The 23,751-nt window shown below is 39.2% G+C and overlaps 1 protein-coding gene across 1 annotated transcript in view; it reads right to left on the bottom strand.

Moving 5' to 3' along the window:
* Positions 1–23,751, bottom strand: part of CCDC150 (coiled-coil domain containing 150) — a 42,385-nt gene that overhangs the window by 15,389 nt on the left and 3,245 nt on the right. The window contains exons 4-15 of the mRNA XM_014461048.2: positions 23,529–23,707; positions 21,855–21,923; positions 20,404–20,520; positions 18,963–19,092; positions 16,764–16,807; positions 14,688–14,780; positions 13,621–13,745; positions 13,208–13,385; positions 12,614–12,682; positions 8,443–8,556; positions 3,229–3,312; positions 242–349 (exon numbers count right to left, since the gene is read on the bottom strand). Of these exons, the coding sequence (XP_014316534.1) occupies positions 242–349; positions 3,229–3,312; positions 8,443–8,556; positions 12,614–12,682; positions 13,208–13,385; positions 13,621–13,745; positions 14,688–14,780; positions 16,764–16,807; positions 18,963–19,092; positions 20,404–20,520; positions 21,855–21,923; positions 23,529–23,707 (1,310 nt within the window). The remainder of the gene's footprint in view (positions 1–241; positions 350–3,228; positions 3,313–8,442; positions 8,557–12,613; positions 12,683–13,207; positions 13,386–13,620; positions 13,746–14,687; positions 14,781–16,763; positions 16,808–18,962; positions 19,093–20,403; positions 20,521–21,854; positions 21,924–23,528; positions 23,708–23,751) is intronic.

Below are 23,751 nucleotides of genomic sequence, written 5' to 3'. Positions count from 1 at the left end.
TATTGAGCACATTTCTAAGCCTCAAATTAGAGCGTAAGCGAGCTTCAGGCATCTTTGTGAATGCCTCGATGGCTTAGCAGAACCTTGTACATACTGTGTGTTTAAAAAACGCTTGTTGAACTGAGTTAAGTGAGAATATTCATCTTTCTGGCACTGTTTGGTCAGGTGGGAAAAAGGCATCCATCTCTTAAAAATGAGTTAAAACCGCTCAACAGCCACCTGTTGTAGCTGTCAATCACACCTGAGTGTATTTGCCCTCCAGAGCCTTGTTCAACTTGCGCAGATGGTCATTCTGTGAGCAGGTTTCAGTGAAAGAATGTAGCTGCTCTTCCAGCTGTTTCACTTTTATCTAGGGAAAAGGCCAAAGAATAATAAAAATAAGCCTCGTCAATAATAAGATACTGTATATATAGCTATATACTCCAAAAGGGAAAAAAAGATTTCATGAGTTTCAAAACAAATTTAGAGAATCCCTAAAACCTGTAAAAAGCAATCCTAAGTTTTTCTAATAATGCAAAAAGTTATTTCAACTGAAATACGTAGCGACTTCATCAGCTAAAATAAGCTAAATCCGTTTTTATGTACAGAGATAATTCATTTGGCTTCTACTGCTTATGGAAATTCCAAATTAACATGACTCATGATTATAACAGTGAGACTTTGTAGGTAATAACTTTCAATTTTAAAGGAACTGTGGTATCTGGCATTCAAACTTCTTTTAAAATATGGATCATTAGAATTGTCAACATGCAAGGAGACAGTCTGTGTTTTCACTGGCAGAATTACAAAAATTGAATAAATGGAATTATATGCTGAATTGTGTTTTAGAACTAACTCATAAAAGTGACCACTCACATCTTTGCCTTTAAAGATTTTGATCATTTGGGGAAAATGATTATCATTAATATTTACTCAGACATCTCCAAATTATGTTTTTCTACATTTTCGTCCTCTTATTCCCAACTCTCTCATACAAATCAACAACTAACATTGCTGAGCCTATTCTTAAATCAGAAAAAATTTCACCCCAAGTTTTAATTTAAAAAACTTGTTTCTCTCGTGGTATCTTCTTGTTTCCTACCAGGGGACAAGCACCCTTGGCTGGAGCTCTGGACATTTGAAGAGCTGCTGAGCTCTGCGTGTTTGCAGTGTTTTCTGAAAGGCTGCGTGAGAGCTGCATGAGAACACGTTGTGTCTTGAGCCATCAGCAGGGTCCTTCCTTCCCTCCTGGTGGCCGTTCGGCCGCCTTTCCCACAGCGCACAGGAGAAAAGCACGTGCCACCAGTAAAAAGTCGTCCTGGTTCCCACTTACGGTTCAGAATGGTATGCTGCCTCTGAAGGGAGGTGGGGATGCAGCCGTTACTCTTATTTTAAACACAAGCAAGCGTCAACCTGTGAGCCCAATGGGAAGTGGCTGCGTCACTGAGGACTTTCCGACGTGCCTCTCTCCCAGCACAACACGGACTATCCTCACGCCACAGCGCTGCTCAGGTGATTGGCCCTGCCTCCCCCGGGCACTCAGCACAATGCCGACACGCTTGTCAGATAACATGTTCTTATCGAGAGCCCTGAGTTTTTACACTGAATTTCTTATTCGGTAGGATTTCTAACTCAGGACATTCGAATGGGAAAGGACACAGAAGCAAATGCATCCCGCGGCCCAGATCTTGGGTGTTTCTGCCACGACTACCCACGCAGCTCCCACGGCCACCGCAGGACCAGCAGACACTCGGGCAAGGTCACATCCGCACACTGTTCCCAGTGCCCAAATACACAGACGGAGATGGATGCAGGCACTCAATACAACACTAGGGAAACTCTGAGGCAGCTAAGGGAGATGGAAAGGATGTCTTATTTGGATATGCTTTGTAAGGCAAGTATTTAAACTAACGCAATCAATGCATTTTCTAGTTTTTTTTCTTCACTGCATATGGTACATTTGAAATGAAGCAGGACATACCTACAATGTTAACCCTTTCACAGTTTGAAATGAGCTTCAAAGTAAAAACAACCTGAACTGCCAAAGTGTGAAAATACATTCAAGAAATTGTGATAATTTCAGCATAGCACAGATTTTTTTCCTTTTTTAAAGCGAATCTATATATATAAAAGCCTAAGCGACCATTACAACCGGTTAACTGAACAACCGGTTGCTGTGACACGCATTGACCACCAGGGGGCAGACTCTCAATGCAGGAGCTGCCCCCTGGTGGTCAGTGCACTCCCACAGGGGGAGCACCACTGAGCCAGAAGCCGGGCTCATGGCTTGCGAGCGCAGCGGCAGTGGTGGGAGCCTCTCCCACCTCCTTGGCAGCACTAAGGATGTCCGACTGACAGCTTAGGAGCGGACCTAAGCCATTAGTCGGACATCCCCCGAGGGCTCTTGGACTGTGAGAGGGTGCAGGCTGGGCTGAGGGACCCCCCGAGTGCATGAATTTCATGCACCAGGCCTCTAGTATTTATATAATACAATACCAAGCAGCAATTTAAGCCAAAGAATTACAACAAACAACATAGATGAAGCTCTCAATTACAGTGTTGGGTGAAAGAAACAAGATACAAAAATATATACACTGTATTATTATTTAAAGTTCAAGTACAGAAACCATTAATCTGAGGTGTCAGAAGTGAGGATGGGAATTACCTTTCTTGGAAATAGTGACTGGGAAAGGCTATGCAGTGAGTTCTGGAATGTTCTATTTCCTGATCTGAGTGCTGATCGCATGAGTAGCTTTACTTTGTGAAAATTTACTAGGCAGTGACCTGTGTACTTTTCTGTATATATAGTTCAATAAAAACTTTATTAAAACAAAACAAAACCTTTGCAAAGGAAGAGTGGTATCATCCCATTCACTCATCTATTCTGGTGCCTCAGAAGACCAATTTCCAGGGTTATTTCTCTTTAGGAAAGTTAGACAAAATTCAGCAAAGAGAGAACACAGGCTCTCTACATTCTCAGTAAATGACCTTGCATTAAACAATTATAATAAAGCTTCACAGAATGGCCTTTGGCTTCGAGATTTAAGGTTTTAACATTACAGTATCGGTACGTAAATAGAAGTCACTTAGATTTTAATGCAGTAATAAAATTAGGGAGGTTCGAAGGCTGATCCAAAGTTATGTAATTAGTAAATGACAGACTAGGTACTCTCAAAATTCATCAATATTTAGACTGACAAATAACATTAAAAGGTTAGACAACAAAATTCAGAAAATAAAACCTCATACCTGGAGTTTTCCCTTTTCATAGGCCAGTTTATTTTTACTCTGAGTAATTTTTCCCAAGACATTTTCCACCTTCTGTCGGGCAAGCTGATGAAGCAAGCAGACATGGATCAGTGCACCAGGCATGCAAGGGAACCATCACTGTCCTTTTAAACAGTATCTGCACCTCACCATTTTCCTACCAATGCAACCAGGATTCCTACTTATTGCCTACCGCTGCCTCTTCCCCTGCCCTAGACAGCCAGGTGCTGCTCTGCAACACGCTGGGAGGCAGACAAGGAGAGCGAGTGCCCGGAGAGTCCCAGGGGCACTTCTTTACTTATTAATTCTATTTTTGCTACATCAGTTCCTCCTCTGTAGCCGTGGTCCAGCCCAGACGTGGGGGCTGTATCAGTGGTTACAGTGTGAGCTCAGACAGTCCTGGAAGAGAACAGGATGTGCAAATGGTCACAGCCCTCGGACGGTAGGAGAGGCTTCCGCTATCAGAGTCAAAGGCAGAAACGAAAAACACTGTTTTGATCAAACACTGAACACGGTGTTATCTGGGTCAAACATTACTGAAAGCTCTATCATTCATGAAATTGCATATTTTCATCATTCAAACAGCCTATTTAATACTGGCATTTTTTCCATCAAACTTTGTCAGCGAAATAAGTATAACATAGTTTTCTTTTGATTACATTTTGGGCCTTCTTGGTACTTTAGGAACAATATTAGTGATTAAACATGGGAAGTCTCACCCTCCATAATAAATTTCAATGTTGTTTTTTTGATAACAGGAAACACTGATGTCAAAAGTATCTTCACAAATCAACTGTGAAATAATACAGACACAAGCAAATCCTCCATCATTCAAGCTGCCTACTGAACTACAGACCTTCTGCAGTGAATCTGGAGTTTAAGGTGCTGGGAAATATTGACATAATTCACTACTTCTGGCTTACATTTGCTTTATTTGTGAATAAATAACAGGGAACCTTTAAAGCATTTAAAGCCAAAGAATTTAGACTTTTGTGTTATATTCAACTTTGGGCAAGTTGATAATGATGAAACCATACATGTAGGGATATTAATTTACAAGGAGAAATTCTTCATTTCTCTGACAGGTACAGCTATTCTTTAGCCATCACTTTGTACTGCCCTTTATTTCAAGTGTTGTGAATCCAACACACTTATTTCCAAGTAAAAGAAAAGACACACTTCAAACTAGATTGCTATATAATAACATGTTACTCATATTTTCCTCTGTTCCATATATATTCATGATAGCACAAGCGAGCATACTAGTCTAGATTTTGTTTTCTCCTCGGTTGTTGCCTGAACTAGAAGAATTAGGACATTTTAGACAGTCTAGACTTGATTAAAAAAACAAAACAAAACAAACGTAAGAGTCATGAGTCCTTGTATACCATCTACTCTAAAATTACACACATTCAATATAAAAAGTATAATGAATATTAGGTGTCAGTGGGCTATTAACTATTATGACCATCTAAGTATTTGTCTTGTCAAAGCAATATTTAATTCATGTATAATATGCATATTCATACATTGTTTCTTAAAGTTTTTTAAAATATCTCTGTGTTGCTACCACTAAGGCAAAGGAAAATATTTTTTTAAAAGCATTCAGACCAATAAAGTATTGGTTTCAAAATAACCTAAGGGAAATGTGGACTGCCATCAAAAAAATAGAAGACTAATACTAATGTATTATCATAAATTTAATCATCAATTTTCTGTCTGTGACGACATACAAGCCTCCTTTACCAAAACTTTCTATTTTAGAAACTCTGATGTAAAATCATTCCATGAATGAAACATTATAGTTTGGGATTATGCTTCAACCACATCTTCAGTAAAAAATAAATGAAAGGATGGCTAGTAATGCTGCAAAAATAGCTAAACCATAACTGTAAAACCCTGATTATTAAAATTCAGTTCCAAATTCTATAAATCAATGTGCCCCAAAGTGCTGTAAGGTGTAGGAATAGTGTGTAAAAACACCACGGGCTAGATTTAACCTAAAATATGCCGCTAGAGCAAATACTAAACACTCAAAAATCACTCAGCTTTCTTGGAATGTGGAAAGGCTTTTCATGGAATAACTTAGATGGTCTGGGTCTCTTTTAAAAGATGTCTAGGAATTTTAAAAAATAATAGCACCTTTTTCTTCAATAAAATTTTCTCTTTTAGGCCAAGGCATATCGAAATTCTATTAATATTTTAAATACACCTTTAAAAGACTTTCCTTTGCCACTAAAGAGAATGCTAATGAAATGATAAGAGAAAACTATCCAAGCAAAATAAAAATCTGATATTGGACACATGGTCACTTATTTAAATTTATGACAAAAAGAAATGGTTACCAGTTGTCAAAGGAAAATCAATGTGAAAGCAGTAACTTAAATTACTGTTTGCAGATTATTTGAATAGGCCCTGTACTTAAGAGAATCAATGGAAGATCAAAGATTAGAGAAAGACCACTTAAATGAGTGAACAGCTCCAATTCTGAGTTGTGGAAGGCAACCGTTGCTTAAGTAATCTAGGCAAAATACTATAAAGGTTATTAAATATGCAGAGCAAAGCACCTGAGAAACAGGTTACAAAGAAAAATGCAAGTGGTTAGAATATACACTGTAACTCAAACACAAAGGCTTACTCCTTGGAAAAGCAGGAAGGAAACAAATTATCTTAAGGTCTCAAAGGCAGGTGGCCAAGAAAGCCACAAAATGATTTCTGAAATCATTCAAAAAATCCAGGTAAGCTGTGAAAGTTAGCCGAAGCTGTTAGAAGAATACATAAAAACAGATACTGCATCTTGGCAAAGCTATTTTATAAGAAGGCTGTAAGAAGGGTCTTATTCAAAATAATGTATTTAACAAGTAGTATGACGGGTCCCCAGCAGATGGAACCAACTTTGACACCTGCCAGTGGTACACTGACGAACATCTTCCTGGTTTTAAGATTCAGTTCTTGTTTAACTTCAAGTCATTAATGCTCTAGCTGCACAGGACTATATTTTTGTCTGGTGGTACTATTTGAAATGTTTAGAACCCAAAAGAAAGGTGGGGAGGATAGTCATTTAACTTGAAATCAGGAATAGCCACCTTCCCACATTTAAATCTTTTCTCACAGAGGTTTCCTGCATGACTGCTTGTGGGAATGGGCTTAATTACACCATTATTAAAGGCTGAAATGGCACAAACACACTTAAAATTAGGAGGTGTGAGGAAAAAGTAAGAGAACGGTATTTATGGGGGGAAACTGTATGCTAGGCTCTGTGGTGGACACTCCACACACATTTAATCCTCCCCATCCGCAGGGCAGACAGGATCCTCTGTGTTCTCCTCCATCAACGTTTCTTCAACACCTCTTATGTATTAGGCACTAGGCCAGGGAGTATAAAGATTAGTAACTCCTATTCTTGCATTAGAAGAGTGAAGGCAGATGCATGAACAGGTCAATTTCTCATCCACGTATCAGTTATTCTGTATGGGCATGCAGTGTGCTGTGGGAACCCCAGTTAGGGAAGATCCCCACTGACGTTAAGAACCTGCTCAGGTCACACATAAATGGAGCCAAGGGTGGAAACCAGGATTGCCTGAGTTCACACCTGAGGGGGGTCGAGGGTGAGAGGACATACACAACACACACTCATGTGTATCATCTCAAGTGTGTCAATAAGAGGTTAGACTACAAGGAAGCTTTTATGGAGAATTTCAAGTGTGAACTCTCAAAGAACAAATTACACTGCCAGCACTGAATGGAAATAGGCTTAACAGTATTGTTAAGATTAAAAAATAACCCTGAAATCTTGACCTTATTCCTCAGCCTGCTACTGCCAACTGCAGAGCTTCCCAGCTGCCGTGGTCAGAGCAGATTCCAAGTGGACAGACTCGGGTCTGCAGGCTGGAGGGGTGGGCTCTCATCGGGAGACCTTTTCAAGAAGTGTGGTCTGCAGGCAAGAATCAACTTGGACCAAATCACTGGCGAGATCTGTCAAAGTCAGGAATAAGGTAAGGCCACAGGCCTGCTCACGGGTGTGGGCGCAGGCTGAGAGGCGGTCTTCCAGACCAAAAGGAAATTGGGAAGAAGCCCCGCTGAGACCTGGCCAACAAGCAAAGGACAGGGAGGAATCTTTAGTCTCGGGGGAGGGAGGACTGGCCCGAGAGACCTGGGAATTAGCTAGTGCCTCTAGTCACTCCAATAGGAGCTCAAGACCTTCTTACCCGGGGTCAATTCAGATACCAAGAATTCAATAAATGTTAGCTGTCTGATATATGCATTACATGTGTTAACTTAACCCCCTGAACAACCCTCAACCTCCTAATAATAGTATGATTATCCCCATTTTGACAGATTTAAGAAACTGAGGCTCAGAAAGGTTAAGCAGCATCATCAAGAATCTCAGCCAAGATTGAAAAACCTAGGCAGGCTGGCTCTAAAGCCATGAAAATGTAAAAGGACTTACATTTACGCTGTAATTTTTCATAGTTGAAGCAATGAGCAGCTTATGACACAGCTTGAGAGAATTTAGTTCAGATTAAGATAGACTCACATTAGGGCGTCCATGGAATTTCCAAAGCTTATTTGCATGTTGTAGAAGCAATAATTAAATTTCAAGTATTCAAAGGCACATAGGAAACGTATTCTCTCTTCACAGAGCAATCATCTCTTTAAATCCCCTTTACCACAGGGAGAAGATGTTTTAAGAACTTTGCCATTTGTTTGTAATGCACTGGCCTTGTTAAATAGCTTTTAGAAATCAAACTTAAAACTGATGACGTAATGGAGAAAACTGTCAGATGGGGAAAATACAAGTTTCTTCTTCACAATTCATAGAAGAGCAGATGTTTTTAAAACATCAGCAATCTCTGTGCTTTTCAGCATTATAGATCATCTGTGTAAGAGGAAAGGAAAGGAAAGGAAAGGAAAGGAAAGGAAAGGAAAAAGGAAAGGAAAAAGGAAAGGAAAAAGGAAAGGAAAAAGGAAAGGAAAAAGGAAAGGAAAAAGGAAAGGAAAGGAAAAAGGAAAGGAAAGGAAAACGGAAAGGAAAGGAAAAAGGAAAGGAAAGGAAAAAGGAAAGGAAAGGAAAAAGGAAAGGAAAAAGGAAAGGAAAGGAAGGGAGGAAAGGAAAGAAAGCAAGCCCATCTCCTGACCTCTTTAAAAACTCATTAGTCATCACTTCCTACTGAAGACTGACCTTTTTATACCCACCCCATGGTAATCGGCCTCGTCTTGCTGAAGTTCCAGATAAGCCACCTGATCGGCCAGGCCCTTGTTCCTTTCCTCCAGAGCCTGCAGGCTGTGGGTTAATGCGTTTACATCTGCCTTTGAAACGCAAAAGGAGAAAGAAATCCATTTACCACCTATACATAGACTCCTTATGCCAGATCCAAAAATATTAACTTATTGAACATGACATGTTCAACTGTAAAATAGAAAGTATCTTATGAACATGTTCTCTACCTTTATATCTGGGGATTTTCAATCCGATCGCGCTATGATGATTTTAAAAATGATTTTTCTTTTATATTTTTTCAAGTTTCTAGTTGTCTTCAGCAGAAGGGTTATTATAAATTTACACAGTTTACATTTACTAGAAATGGAAGTTCTTCTGATACTTGGCATTTATTTAAATATTAATAATTACCCAAACCCATGAAATACTTAGATACAAATCTAAAAACATATGTTCAATATTTGATATGCTGAAAATTACAACATACTGCTGAGAAAAATTTTGAAAAAAAGTGAAATAAAATAGAGAAATAATTCACATTGATGTATAAGTGTACTCAGGCAGGTCAAACCCGTGTTGTTCATGAATCAACTGAATATATACACAATTAACATTACTCAGCCATTAGAAGAAAAGAAGTACTGATACATGAAACAACTGGATGTGAGAGACTTCACATCCAATAAGATGGGTAGAATAAATTTTTATTTTATTTTTGTAATATTCAAGTAAAACCGGTTGACGTTAGTAGGAATTCTTACATTATTTAATACTGCTTCTAATTTATCACAGGAGTTACTTCCCAAAACTGCTCATCACAGCTGGATTGAAAGAGCATTTTGGAAATGTGGCGATGTTGTTTATATAAGTAGCCTACACCATACATCTACTGGAGATCCAAAGGAATTTGCCTTGAGGAATTTGAAACAATAGAGCAAGTGGCAAAAGCTCCTGAGGTATGTCCAGAACGTTTTTCTTTTTTAAGCAAGTACATCCCATGTAAGCGTTGGGGAGCCCCGTCTTGGAAAATCTTGGAATCATGAACATCCTTTAACATTTTGCTGACACAAAACTGAGCTATGAGGATGGTGACTGCTGTTTGTGTGATACTTTTTAGTGTTTTTTTTTTGAAACAGACAATGACAAGTATAAATGAGGATGTGGAGATACTGGAATCCTCATACATTGCTGGTGGGATTGATTGTAAAGTGATAGTTGCTTTGTAAAAGTTTGGCAGTTTCTTAAAACGGTAAACAGAATTATCACGTGACCCAGTAGTGAAACTGGGGAAAATATACCAAAGAAAAAGAAAAACATGCTCACCAAAAAACTGTACAAACATTCATTGCATTATTCTTGGTAGCTGAAAAGTGGAACAGCTTGAATGTTTATCAATTGAGAATGAATAACAAAATATGGTATATTCATACAGTGAATATTATTCAGCTATCTATAGAATCAAGTACTGACATATCCTACAATATGGATAGACCTCGAAAGCATCATGCTAAGTGAAAAGCAGCCAGACCAAAAAGACTACATACATACTAGTCTACATACATTTCATTTATATGAAATGTCCAGAAGAGATAAATCCAGAGACAAAAAGGAAATCAGTAGTTGCCAGGGGCTGGGGTAGGGGTGAATAGGGAGTAACCGCTAACGGGTACTGGGTTTCTTTTTGCATAAAAAGCTTCTAGAATTAGAGAGCGGTGATGTTTGCATAAACTTGTGAATATGCTAACCACTGACCTGTATAATTTAAGAGGATGAATTTATAGTAATAATTATATCCCAATAATACAAGGTACTAGAACAATCAGACATCCACCTCACAATAACATGCACCTGAACCGTACCTTGAATGATATACAAAAATTAATTTGGATAGGATCATAGACCTCATGTAAAACCTAAGATTATAAGCCTTCTAGAGAACAAAGGAGAAAATCTTTGTGAGCTTAGTTTAAATTTCTTAGATATGACACAAAAAGTAAGATCCACAGAATTTGAAAGATTGATAAACTAAGCACCAAAATATAAAACTGCTCTTTGAAAGAACATGAGAAGACAAGGCATAAAATGGAAGAAAATATATATAACACATATACCTGATAAAATATTTGTATGTATATATAAATATAATTTTTTTCTTAAGAATTAATATGAGACTATATTTTAAAATCTCTGAAAAATCAATAGTAAGAAAGCAAACATTTGAATTAAACATGGTTAAAAGATTTGAAGAGACAATTCAAGTTGTGGATGGCAAATAAGCAGATGAAAAGATGCTCACTATTATTAGTCATTGGAGAAATGCAAATTACAGCCACAATCATATACCACTGCTCACCAGTTACAAGGCTAAACCAAAAAGCACTGACAAATACCAAGTGTTGGTAAGAATGGAGAGAAAATGCAACTCATATATGTCTTGGTAGGAGTGCAAGATGATACACATCCTTTGGAAAACAGTTGAGTAGTCTGTTATTCAAATATATACTTACCACAGGATCCAGAAATCCAACTCACGATATTTACCCAAGAGAAATAAAAATATATGTTCACATGTGAATATTTACACAGGGAACAACCCAGATGTCCTTCATTTGGCCAAGGGTAAAGAAACTGTGATACATCTATATGTTGGAACACAAACTATGATACAGCAAAATGGCTTTACACTAAATAGAAGCAGCCAGACTTAAGGTGTACCATCCTGTATGATTTCATTTATAGGATGTTCTGGAAAAGATAACTACAGGGACAGAAAAGCAGATGAGTGGTTACCAGGGTGCAGGAAGAGGTTGATTACAAAGGACCCAGGGAGCTTTCTGGGACAAGAGAAATGTTCTGTATTTTTATTTTGGTGGTAATCACATCCTGCATGTGCTGCCAAACTCAGAGCCAAACACAGAAAAGGGTGAACTTCACTATGTAAATTACAACTCAGTAAACCTGACTCCAAAAACCCAGAGCTTTACAAATACACGTTAAAAAATCAATTTAGACAAAAAATAGGACTCTAACAGCATTACCACTGCCTAATACAACCACTCTAAGAAGCAAGTCCCTTCCAGTCCCATCGCCTGACGCTCGGCCTACATTAAGACAATTGAAATCAGACAAGCAAAGTAATGCTGTTTTTAAATCACAGAATACAGCATTTGCCTTAGCCCTGTAACATTCACTAATATTTTTAAGCAAAAAACATTCATGAATTTAATAGTAGCTGCCAGTTTTCCAAAATTTAAAAAGCCTGTTTGGGCCAAATTGACACCAACAAAGTCCTGACCCCCAAGAAGTTAGTTCATTCAGTGACTTTTGACAGTGGACTATTTTCAATTTATTGGGTATGAGAGATTAAACCACAGGGGGCCCCTGCCAGCTTGGTGAATGGTATTTGAGCTTGGGCTAAGAACTTAGCGTTTCTTTTGTTCCCAATTCTTAAATGAGAAATAAAAATGTAAAACTGCTCACATATCTGGTATTACAAAAGCTCGTTAGTTCAGTCAGAAGCCAAGGGACAGCCAGGGCCTGACGTCTGTCCTGACATCTGCTGCTGGACCTACTGTCTGGGGTAGGCGAGTTCCTGACGCTCTAGATATGTTCTCTAGATAACAGTGATGCATAACCTTAACTCTCTTCAAATTCTGAAATGCAAGCAGCAATGTTTTAGAGATTGTTGGGTGTGTTGTTGTTTTTTTACTTTAATAATAATTGTATTTGTTTCTCTGGCCAATTCTATCTTTTTAGAACCCAGAAAAGGGGACCTTGCAGATAAAGTGGCAGGTGCTAGTCGGTACTTAGGAAGCCGAAGTTAGTTTAAAAAAACAAACAGAACAAAACAAAAAACAGCATGGTTAGCAGTCACCCTGGCCTCCCACGTGCCCATAAGCCCCCTCAGGGGACCTCCTGGCTAAGCCCCTCAGTGGCCAGAGGGGGGCAGTGATGACTCCCTGGGGAACACCAGACGCTCACAGTGAGCCGGCTCCATGAGCTGCAGGACTGAGGGCTTGGAGCCGCAGCAGCTTCCCGCTTCTCTAGCCCCCACGCCTTGGAATGCAACCAAATAACCCATCTTGTCATTAAGATGAACTGATCCAGATGGCAGTGAGACAGAAGATGACATAAAACGTGGAATACCTTGTATTTAGCCAATTCCTTTTCCAAACTGCATTTTTCTTGTGCTTTTTCTTGCTCGTTTTTATTCACCTGCCCAGAGGGGAAGGAGAAGTGGGTCAGTATTGAAGCAGCGGCAGGCGCCCCTACAGCAGACACACCCTGCGTGCCATGAATACCTACACTGCCGATAGCACATCCTCTCAGAAAAGGGGCCACTCAGGGAGTCTCTGAGGCAAAGCAGACGTCACAAACAGCCCTGCAATTAGAAAGACACGTCTGCATGTCAGACCCTGCTAGTCCTTCCTAACTAGGGAGACAGGGCTGTTCCCCTAACCTACATTATTCACTCCCTCAGGGAAATCAATTTCTAAAAATCTGACCCCTAATCGAACACGAGGATGTGTGTGGACTATTAGTTAGCTTCACTAGTGCTGCTGCGTAAGGGGATATTCTTTTTGGCACAGACTATTTCACTTGCTAAAAGACAGATTAGCCACCTCACTATTTATTTAATGAGCAACTGTGACCAACTGCATCTGGGTGGTCTTTCTTGTCTTTGACACTTAAGATACAATTTAAAACACGAGGAGCTCGCCTAAACCTGCCTCCACCCACCTCTCTCTGAAGGCTCTCCTTCTCGCCCAGCAGAGAGGTCTTCTCCTGCAGCGACGCTTCCAGTTCCCCGCGCAGTCTCGCGATAGTTGATTCCAGCAGCTCCTTCTGCACCGCTGTCCTCTTCTCAGCATCCTGGGCCTTCTGCAGACACTGGTTGTGCTCGAGGATTAAGTGGTCGCTACAGGAAAGACCAAGGAGACAGGAAAGCGGCATGAGAGTTCTCCCGCAGAGACTGACGTTCTCGTAGAGCACCCCTGCCACCTGAGAGCCGTCGTCACCCTGTTCTCACAGAACTAGTTCCTGAGGGCACGGTGCCTGGCCCAGCAAATGCAGAATTAAAGGTTCCCATTAAAGATAAGAAGTACGAATGCAAGGACAAAAGATGCATAAGAAGTTGCCCACAAGTGACTTACAGATGTGCCTGGAGTTGCGTTTTCTCATTCTTAAGATTCTGCAGCTCACTTGTGATACTGGCATGGGCTGCATCCAGCAGTAAGTTTTGTTCTTGAAAAGTCTGTGTCACCCTTTTCTGCTCTACCTGAGTGTTAGAAATAATATTTAAAGCTGAGGCTCCAGAAAGTCATTTGATAGGGTTTCATTCATAACTGATCAAAGATACTGAATTAGCTTAAAAACACAAATTTTATATATAGGGTGTCCCCCCAAAATATATATACACACTTTGAATAATTATAAAGGCAGTGTTTATTAAGATACATTTTCAAAATTGAGCTATCAGCTGTTAAAGTGTGTATACATTTCTTGGAACACCCTGTATATATAAAACCTCTTTAAACAATTTTTCATTTTAATGCCTTTCTTTGGCCCCACTCTAATTTGACAATTCTATAATTTTATAGCTCTATTAGCCAAAAAAATCAAGATTTATTATTTACCCAGCTTGCTGCAAAATTCATAAAACTCCTAAAATGAGTATATTTGTAGAACTCATAGGGCCCTCCGAGAACTTGTCTGCCTGCATATTTGGTGACTCTTCTCCATACACATACATATGTAAAAAAATCAGTGAAATTTGGAACTACCATCCCATAGAAAACGGGCACACCACCTCCAAAATCCAGCCAGCATTTATGAGATACCTACTGTGCTACTTGCTAGAGCATAAAAGAAAGTATTAGACACAGCCCTTGACACTGAACTGCTTGTAAGTTTGTAAGAGGAAAGAAAGGTATATACTATTTAAAGAGTAAATTAGAAAGCAAACAAAGGCAAAGTGTGAACTAGTGCATGACCTAGCAGTATATCTCATAAACTCATGTGTCATAGGAATTTGGAGAGTGAAATGAGAAATGTAGTTAATTTGATAATATTTCACAGATGAAGTGGATCTTATGAAAATTAAAATTTGGATGATGGCAATGGTATGAAAATATATAATCAGGATAAATCTTGGCTCTCAGTTCCTTAATTGAACAGAATTAAGTAACATCTAAAAAACTAGAGAAATGAGAAGACTTACCTGTACTTTCTCTGCTGCTTCATGAAGGGATATTATTTCAGACCTCAGATATCCATTTTTCTCATGTTCCTTGTTGAGAGACATCTGCACATTCTATAGGAGAAAACAGTTTCTCTCTCTTTTACATGTATGATCTACTATTACATGCATCTCTCTCAAAATACCTGCTCTGTCCCAGTCAAGAAAAACTAAAGGACTTCATTACCATTAAACCAGCTTTACAAGAAATGTGAAAGGGTCTTTTTTAAGTAGAAAAGGCAAGGCCATAACCAGAAATAAGAATAGATGAGAAAGAAAAAACTTCACAGGTAAAGCTAAATATTCAATAAATACAGCAAATCAGACACTTAAAAAGCTACTATGAAGGTTTAAAGAAAAAAGTATCAAACTCAACTCAAACAACAATTAAGTACTTTGTGTTTGCACAACACAAAAATCTATGACATCAATAACATAAATCATGAAGAGGAGGAGTAAAAATGTAGTCCTTATAGAATATACAGTGTGTCCCCAAAAATGACTACACATACTTTGAATAATTATAAAGGCAGTGTTCATTAAAATACATTTCATTTTAAAAATTGAGCTATCAGATGTTACAGTGTGTATACATTTTTTGGGACACCCTGTATTTGAACTTAAAACACCTATCACATTAAAATGGAGTGCTATAGAAAACAATGATATACATATACCTCATGGTAACCACAAACCCAAAACCTTACAAGATACACAAAGAACAAAGAGGAAGGAACCTAAACAAAACACTAAATGAAAACAGCAAATTATATGGAAGAGATCAAGAAGAAAGGAACAGAAGACAACTATAAAAAAACAAAAACAATTAACAAAATGGCAATACATACATACTTATCAATAATTACTCTAAATGTAAATGGATTAAATGCTCCAACAAAAAGACACAGTGTAGCTGAATGGACTGATAAACATGACCCACCTATTTGCTACTTATAAGAGACTCACTTCAAATGGAAAGACACATACAGACTGCAAGTGAACAAATGGAAAGAGATATTCCATGCAAACAGAAATGAAAAGAAAGCTGCAATAGCATTAATTACATTAGACAAAATGTAATTAGACTTTCAAACAAAAAATGTAAAACAAGTCAAAGAAGGACATCCATAATTATAAAGTCAATCCAAAAAGAGGTTACAATGATTGTAAATATCTATGCACCCAATATAATAACACCTAAATATATAAAGTAGTTATTAATGGATGTAAAGGGAGAAATCCACAGTAATACAATAGTAGAGAATTTTAATACCCAACCCCCATCAATGGATAGATCCAGACCAAAAAATTAATGGCTTTAAATATTACATTAGACGAGATCAACTTAACAGACACTTATAGAACATTTCATCTGAAAACTGCAGAATACACATTTTTTTTCAAGCGTACATAGAACATTTTCCAGGATAGATCATTATTAGGCCACAAAAATAGTCTGAATACATCCAAAAAAACTGAAGTCATTTCAAGCATGTTCTATGATCACAGTGGCATAAAACTAGAAATCAACTTCAGGGAGAAAACTTAAAAAAACACTAATATGTGGAAGCCAAACAACATGCTACTAACCAAACAACAGATCAAAGAGGAAGTCAAACAAGAGATTTAAAAAAACTATCTTGAAACAAATGAAAATGAAAACACAACTTTCCAAAATTTATAGGATGCGGCAAAAGCAGTTCTAAGACAGAAGTTCATAAGTATACAGGCCTACCTCAAGAAACAAGAAAATCCCAAATAAACAATATAATTCTACACCTAAAGGAACGAGAAAAAGAACAAATAAGCCCACAGTAAACAGACGGAAGGAAATAGTTAAGATTAGAGCAGAAATACATGAAATAGAAACTTTAAAAAATAGAAAAGATCGATAAAAGTAAGATCTGGTTGACAATTGTTCTGAATATGCAACTCACACAAAGTTTTTTAAAAATAAAGATTTTGGAAGAATCAGGACTATAAACCAACACGAGTGAGGAACTATCACTTAGTGAAGAGAGGAAAGACACCTCTGCACTCTCCAGCCTCAGAACTTACCTTATTTTCTTCAGCCAGCTTGGAAATAAGGTCATCTCTAGAAACTAAAAACAGAGTCCACATCACTACGATGATAATGACGCAGTGCAACTACACTGAAACCACACAGTATGATTTCTCTTAGAAGCTTTGATTTTCTTTCTTTTTGTTTGTGTTTTGTGGCAATAAGGAGGATACAAGTATTTCTAACACTTCTTTATAGAAACTAAGTCAGGAAATTATCAAGAAACTGATCCAGAGCCACGTGCTAAGGGAAATGAGGCCACATTTCACCCCATGCACAGGTGATGATGAATCTGAGAGACTTTAAGCCAGGGGGCACACAACCAAAAGCTTTTTCTTCAAGACATCCCTCTAGCAGAGGCTCATAGAGACAGGGAGGTCCGTTTAGTAGCTGTGGCAGTAACCAAAGTGTACAACAATGAGAGCTGGCTCTAAGGTAATGACAGTGAGGTGCGGAGGGCAAGCAGACTCGTGAAGTAACAAGCAGGGGTAACTGTCTGGTCGTGGTGGGGGACAGGTAGGACAAAGGCAACAGACAGATGAATCCACGAACATATCTAGCGTTCAGACTGGGGCAGCAGGGAGGACAGGGCGAGGGGCAGGTTTGGGGACAGAATGAACGAGAACCGTAATACTTGTGTCTTCATCATGCGTTCTGAGGCAGCTGAAAGGCACCATGTATAGATGTTTAGTTGGCAGTAACATTCCATCTGGAGCTCAGGAGGATTTTGTGTGGAGAAAAAAGACTTTCAACTACAGAGAGTATGTAGGGTGAAAATAAAACCAAAGACTGAAATAGGGGAACAGTTTTAGTCCCAGCTATCCTCTTTACTGTGGGTCCTTGGATAGAGATCTTATTTTTTTAAATGGCTTTTATTTTCTTAACTTTCTCACAAGGCTGCTGGAAGGCTCAAATGAGATAATGCCGTAGCACCATACAATGTAACATATTTTTGTAGCCATGCAATCATAGGAAGACAGAAAATTATCTTGGGGCATCATCAGTGAGAATGTCACTGAATAACTCACTACTCAACAACTATCAGGAAAAAGCGTACTTTCTGCTAAAGCAGTAAGTCAGAACCCTGAATGGGTTGCCCTTTGCTCTGTTTTTCATAATTTTCATTTTCCCTTTTGGTATTCCCTGCCCCTACCACAGCCAGCGAGCAGAGAAGGCGCACTAGCAAGAACACTGGGCCTGGAGTCAAGAGATCCAGGTTCAGCCACATTTCACCATTTATTCCTTCTGTAACTCTGGGAAGCATGCATGTTACATGAGGTCATTACTGTGAAAGTTCTGTGTAAACCACTGAAGTGTATTCATATGTGAGGCACAGTCCTGTAACTCTGTGATCTCTAGAGCCAAACTATCTGAAAACTACTTTACACCTATGTATTAAAAACAGTAGCCCTAGCTTGTTTGGCTCAGTGGATAGAGCATCAGCCTGCGGACTGAAGGGTCCCAGGTTCAATTCTGGTCAAGGGCACATGCTCCAGTTGGGAGCTCGATCCCCAGTAGGGGGCGTGCAGGAGGCAGTGGATCAATGATTCTCATCATTGATGTTTCTCTCTCTCCCTCTCCCTTCCTTTCTGAAATCAATAAAAATATATAATAAAAATAAAAACAGCAGCAGGGTAAGGGCTGATGGGCTGAAGAAGCATGACTCTGAGAAACCTGGGATCAAGTCTAGACTCTTCCATTTCTTAGCTCTGACACCTCTAAGGACGCAGTTTATGCATCTGTACAATGAGAAGATTAATCTAAGCTCCAAGGCACCTTACATCCATTTCTATAAATAGAGGTTAACCAAAATAAACTGGTAACTTGAAGAATGATGAGTCTGACATGATAAATGATTAGAATCAGTAGGTTAGCAAGGATTAATGGCTTTATTTCCTTATTAACATTCCACTATCCAATATTCAATCTAGATTCTAGAAACCAAATGTTCCCAAGTCCACAAACGCTTAAATAAACTTGAAAAGATATCTAAATAAAAAGTTTACAATTAAGAGGGTCACCAACATTCTCTTTTCTCAGTGCCACAGATAGAAAGGAAATCAGCTTTTTTTACATTCAGGCCCATGGGAAATACTAATGACACTGGCCACTTCAAGAATTTGGGATCTTAAGAGTTTTTGCATAAAATCTCCAAAAACTAACTACAGTGTAATTTCTAGCACCTATTCCCATACTTAGGTCAGACTTGAGCTGTAAGATAGCAGCCTCCAACTCTCCTTTCTTTTGTTGCTCCTGTGCCAGTAGTTCTTGGGTGTTCTGTATAGAACTGCGTAGGGACAGGCAGTTTTGCTGCAAAACTTGTACCTGAAATTGTACAAGAAAAACTCCTTTTCTGTAAGGTAAAGATTCTAATAAACTACCGTATAGCACATGTGTGAGGCATCACTGGAGGAGAAGGGAGTTCACCTCCACATTACAGTTGACATCTCCACAGAGGCGGGGCCTCAGCCGTGCCGGCCAATGGAGCTCCCTGTGCAACCACACAGCAGGCACAGTCACAAGTGACTGTCGAGCTCTTGAAATGTGGCCAGAGTGAGTGAGAAACTGAATTTTTAATTTTTAAAAAATTTAAATTTAAATTTAAATGGCCACGTGACTAGTGGCTACCATACTGGCAGTGCAAGTCATAGCAATAAAGGACCACTTACAAATTCCTTAGGAATCGTCTTTGTAATTCTATTGTGAAGGACAGCCATCAAAATAATTAAGTTAAAATAATGGATAACATAATAATTAAGTTATTAATTGTTAATTAAATAATGATTAGTTAAAATAAAATTAGGTTAAAGTAAAGATTATATATTTACATTATAAGTATTCAACTGAGCCACTTGGCCAGGGTATAAGTCTGCATTTTTACTAATTGCCTTAAATTGCTTAGAATTGAAAATATTCTAAATTACAGATAGGTACTCCAAATAACAAGTATGATAAAGGCAAAAACAGTATATTAAAATAAATAATGAGAATTGAAAACAGACCTGTAAACACATCCCTGATTATTTTACTTATTGGTATTTTTTGCTCTAAGTATTAGATCAGTTTAATCTTTATTTCCTATTCACATCACATACAAATACCATGAGGCCAGGGTAATGCCTTCTAAGATCAAACCCTGGAATAGAGATTAATGACGCGGTGGGAAGGATCCTGTCCCAGGAGCTAAGCCAGTGATTCCCAAAGTGGGCGCTACCGCCCCCCGGTGGGTGCTGCAGCAATCCAGGGGGGCGGTGATGGCCACAGGTGCATTTGGGGGCGATGAGTAACTGCTATTAAAATTTAAAAAAAATTAATTTCCAGGGGCTGAGTAATATTTTTTCTGGAAAGGGGGCGGTAGGCCAAATAAGTTTGGGAACCACTGAGCTAAGCATTCACCTCTCGAAGCCTGAGGCAAATTAATCTCTGTGGTCCTCAGCTCCCTCATTCATAAACTGAGTGTCAGACTGAATGATAGCAGATCCTTTCTTATTTTGCACTAAAATATTTAAAATAGTAATAACATAAAGAAAAGTTAATAATTTAATAAATCTAAAGGAAATTATCAAAACTATAGGCTAATAGGTAAAACGGTCAGCTTTTCTCTTTCCTAAAGATAAGGAGAGGACAGATGTCTACCTGCTTGCGTTCCACCTCCACTGCTGCCCCCATCTCCTGTATTTTGAGCAGCATGGCCGATCCAGAGTTCTCAAGAGAAGTCCTCAGGCACTTTTCCTGAGACAGCTGTCTCCGCAGCTACAGAGCAACAGTGCAGTTAGGCAAGACCCAGGCACATCAGAGCAGCTTAACAAAGGTCAGAGTCACTTGGGAAGTTTGCCAGACATGCCATCTCACCCCCAAACATCCTTCACTAGCTTATGACCACTCAGAAACAGGCTTCTGTTTTTCTCTAATGTGTAATCTTCCAAGAAATAGAGTCAAATTTGTTGTTCTTATCCTATAGTGTAAGTCTGTTTCCCAAATTTCAGGTCAAGACTCATTAACAAGATGCAAGCAGCACTTGGAAAAGGAAAAACAAAGAATACAAAGCAAGAATGAGAGCACACAGCAAAGAATAAGAAACGGTAAGTACCGCTTCATAAATGTCTGCGTACATTTACACATGGGCAGTGTTGCAGTGTAAATAGGTATCTTAGAATGGGCTGTTGAGAAAAAGTTTGAAAAACACTAATATCATACTTTAGGATATGGATTTTCTGTATTTCTTTCTGGCTATATCTTTTTAAATCTTATTTCCCTATGTTTTGATTTCCTCATCTACATATTTTTATCCCGTAGTATTATAAACATACTTCTGCAAGCTTATTTCATTCTGTTCTGAGATTGAAAGGTCTAAACAAATACTGAAGTAACTTCAATAGCAGACAATACTGACACTCAAGAATTGGGGTCCACTACCTTATTTTCTCAATAAATGACAGTAAAGTGAATCAGAGATAAAAGAATTTTTAAGTTAAAATAATGGATAACGTAATAATTAAGAGTCTCTTCTATCAGGAGGTAAGAAGATTCTTTCCAGCTTAAACTGGGAATTGCAACATGCCATTGATTTTATGAAGTCATATTAATATTGAGGTTTTTAGGCCACTGTGTATACTGAGTAATTCTGACTATTTTCAGCTGCAATTTTTAGACCAACAACTTTTAGCAGGCACCTACTTCACAATTTCCAATCAACAGAGTTTTATCTCCTAAAACTCAGGCTGAAATGGAGGTTTCACAGTAAAATTAGATGAGCAGGCTGACTAAAAGCTTTTTACGTTAAACACAACTGCAGTTTGAAAGGTCTTTGTATGATGGTGCTCGGTTACTCTAGTAACGGGCAACCGCATGGATTCTGCGGTAACCATTTCCCTCCGGGCTCCGGTTTATGGCTGTATCGAGGCAAAAGGAAGTCTTATGCCAAAAGGCAGGCGCTTTCACTTAAATGTCACGTGACAAATTTTTTAACTCCTCCTATTACACAGTCACATATTTCCTTCTTCAAAGGTTTCTGTTCGTTCTACTTTCTTGACTTTTCTCATGCAATTCCAATGCCCCCTGCACCCTCCGGCATCTTTTTATCTTACCTCCTGAACTTTAAGGTTCATTTTACGCTTTGTGGTCTTCAGCTCCTCTTCCATAACGGCTGCATTCTTCTACAAGTAGACGAAGGAAGGGTTCTAAGTGATCTGCAGGGGCCAGGAGTAACTATCTAGACTTCTGTCTGACAACCTGTAAATGCTATTCTGAATACAGTTATCAATACTTCTCATTGTGAGTCTGAAGCCATTACGACGAGATTATTACTTTGGTTCATGACTTCTATCATTTTTCCGTCTAGATCATAAAAAGGGATTAGTCACACTCACTTCCTATGTATGATTTAATAACTGGAGGAGAGCCTGGGAACTGATAGAAATTTTTTTACAGAGCATATTCCTACTTCTTTAAGTACTATACTCTGCTAGGCTCAAGATGACGCATGCTTAGGAGTTCAGGATGAAAAACACAGCTTTCACAATGTATTCTCTTCTATATTATTACTAAAGGCAGCACGTATGTGAAACCTCAGAAGTCGTCTTGGTCCTCTTTCCTACCTTCAGGCCCTATCCAGCACCATATTCTAACGCATCTATCTCCACAGAACATCCCCTTCTTAAATGCCACGGCCCTGACTCAGAACTAGGAAGGCTCACGCCTCCAATAATGCAATGCGTTCCTAAGTCTTTCCCGGCCTCCCAGCTCTTCTCCTGACTTCCCCTGTAATCAATGCCCCACACTTCTGCCAGATTAGTTTTCCTTACGTCATTGCCTTATCCAAAACTTTAATCACCCCCTCCAATCAAGCCCGACTACTCATTCTTGATTTTGAGACCCTCTATAACAGTGGTCGCCAACCGGCGGTCCGCGGAGCACTGGGGGTCTGTGAGGTCCGACAGGTTGGCGACCGCTGCACTATAATGTGACCCTTAGCTAACTTCCAACTTATTTCCCACAGACAAATGTTCACTCCTGTCAGGCTAGTTTATGCATTTTCCCCTAACTGCACCCAGTGGAAAGATCTAGGTTCAAACCTGGGTCATGGGAAGAAGACAGGGAAGTATGATCTTGGAGAAGCGCCTTCTCTCGGCCCCCAGTACTCTAATCATTAAAATGGAGACAATAATATCCTACATCAACAGGTTCTGCGAGGATTAACAAAATAACCTGTTCAACACCTATTACACTGCCTGGCCTGTGGCGGGAAAACAAAATTGTTAGTTTATTTTCCTTGTCTTTATTCTTTGCTGCCTGTGTGTGTGCGATTCAAAATGCCCTCACCTCACCACTTTGTCTTCTAAAACCTCTTTCTGGAAGCCTACCCTGACCTATTCTAGAGGAAAAGATAGGGTATATGCACCCTCTCAAACCCATCCAACACAAAACTCTTCAATATTCGCTCATTAACATTTCTACGCCTTTATTTTGTCTCTATTTCATTTTTCAAGCGATGCCTTGATCTCCCAGGTAGCAGAGAAGCCCTTAAAGAGCACAGACTACCTCATATCGCTGGGCCCTCAGCCGTATGCACAGTGTAAGGGCTCTATAAATACTCAATTACTGATAGCATACCTCGTTTAAGTTATCCAGGTAGATACATTTTAAATGTCAAGAATCCTCACATCAACACCACCTATTTTTAAAAGTCAGTCTGACGGGCCCTTGGCCTCCTCCAGCCAACTCCTACCGCGAGCGTGTGTTTCAGAGCTCTCGACCCAAACCTTTGTCTCTGAGGCCATCTCCAGCGTGGCGGTCAGCCTCTGCACCTCGTCCTGGGCCTTGTCTTCCTCCTCTTTCACTTCTCTTAGCTGCTGGCGCAAATTCAGCACTTCCAGGTGCAACAGCTTCAGGTCCTGGGAATGCTCCTCCTGTATTGTGTTCAGTCGGTCCTTCAGAAAAGCTGCCAGACGGCACGGGAGGGTCAGAGAGCAGCGGGAAGCTCGG

The sequence above is a fragment of the Myotis lucifugus genome, unplaced genomic scaffold (assembly GCF_000147115.1).
Source record: "Myotis lucifugus unplaced genomic scaffold, Myoluc2.0 scaffold_3, whole genome shotgun sequence".
In the NCBI taxonomy this organism is placed as follows: Eukaryota; Metazoa; Chordata; class Mammalia; order Chiroptera; family Vespertilionidae; genus Myotis; species Myotis lucifugus.
This window is presented reverse-complemented; position numbering and strand designations above follow the sequence as displayed.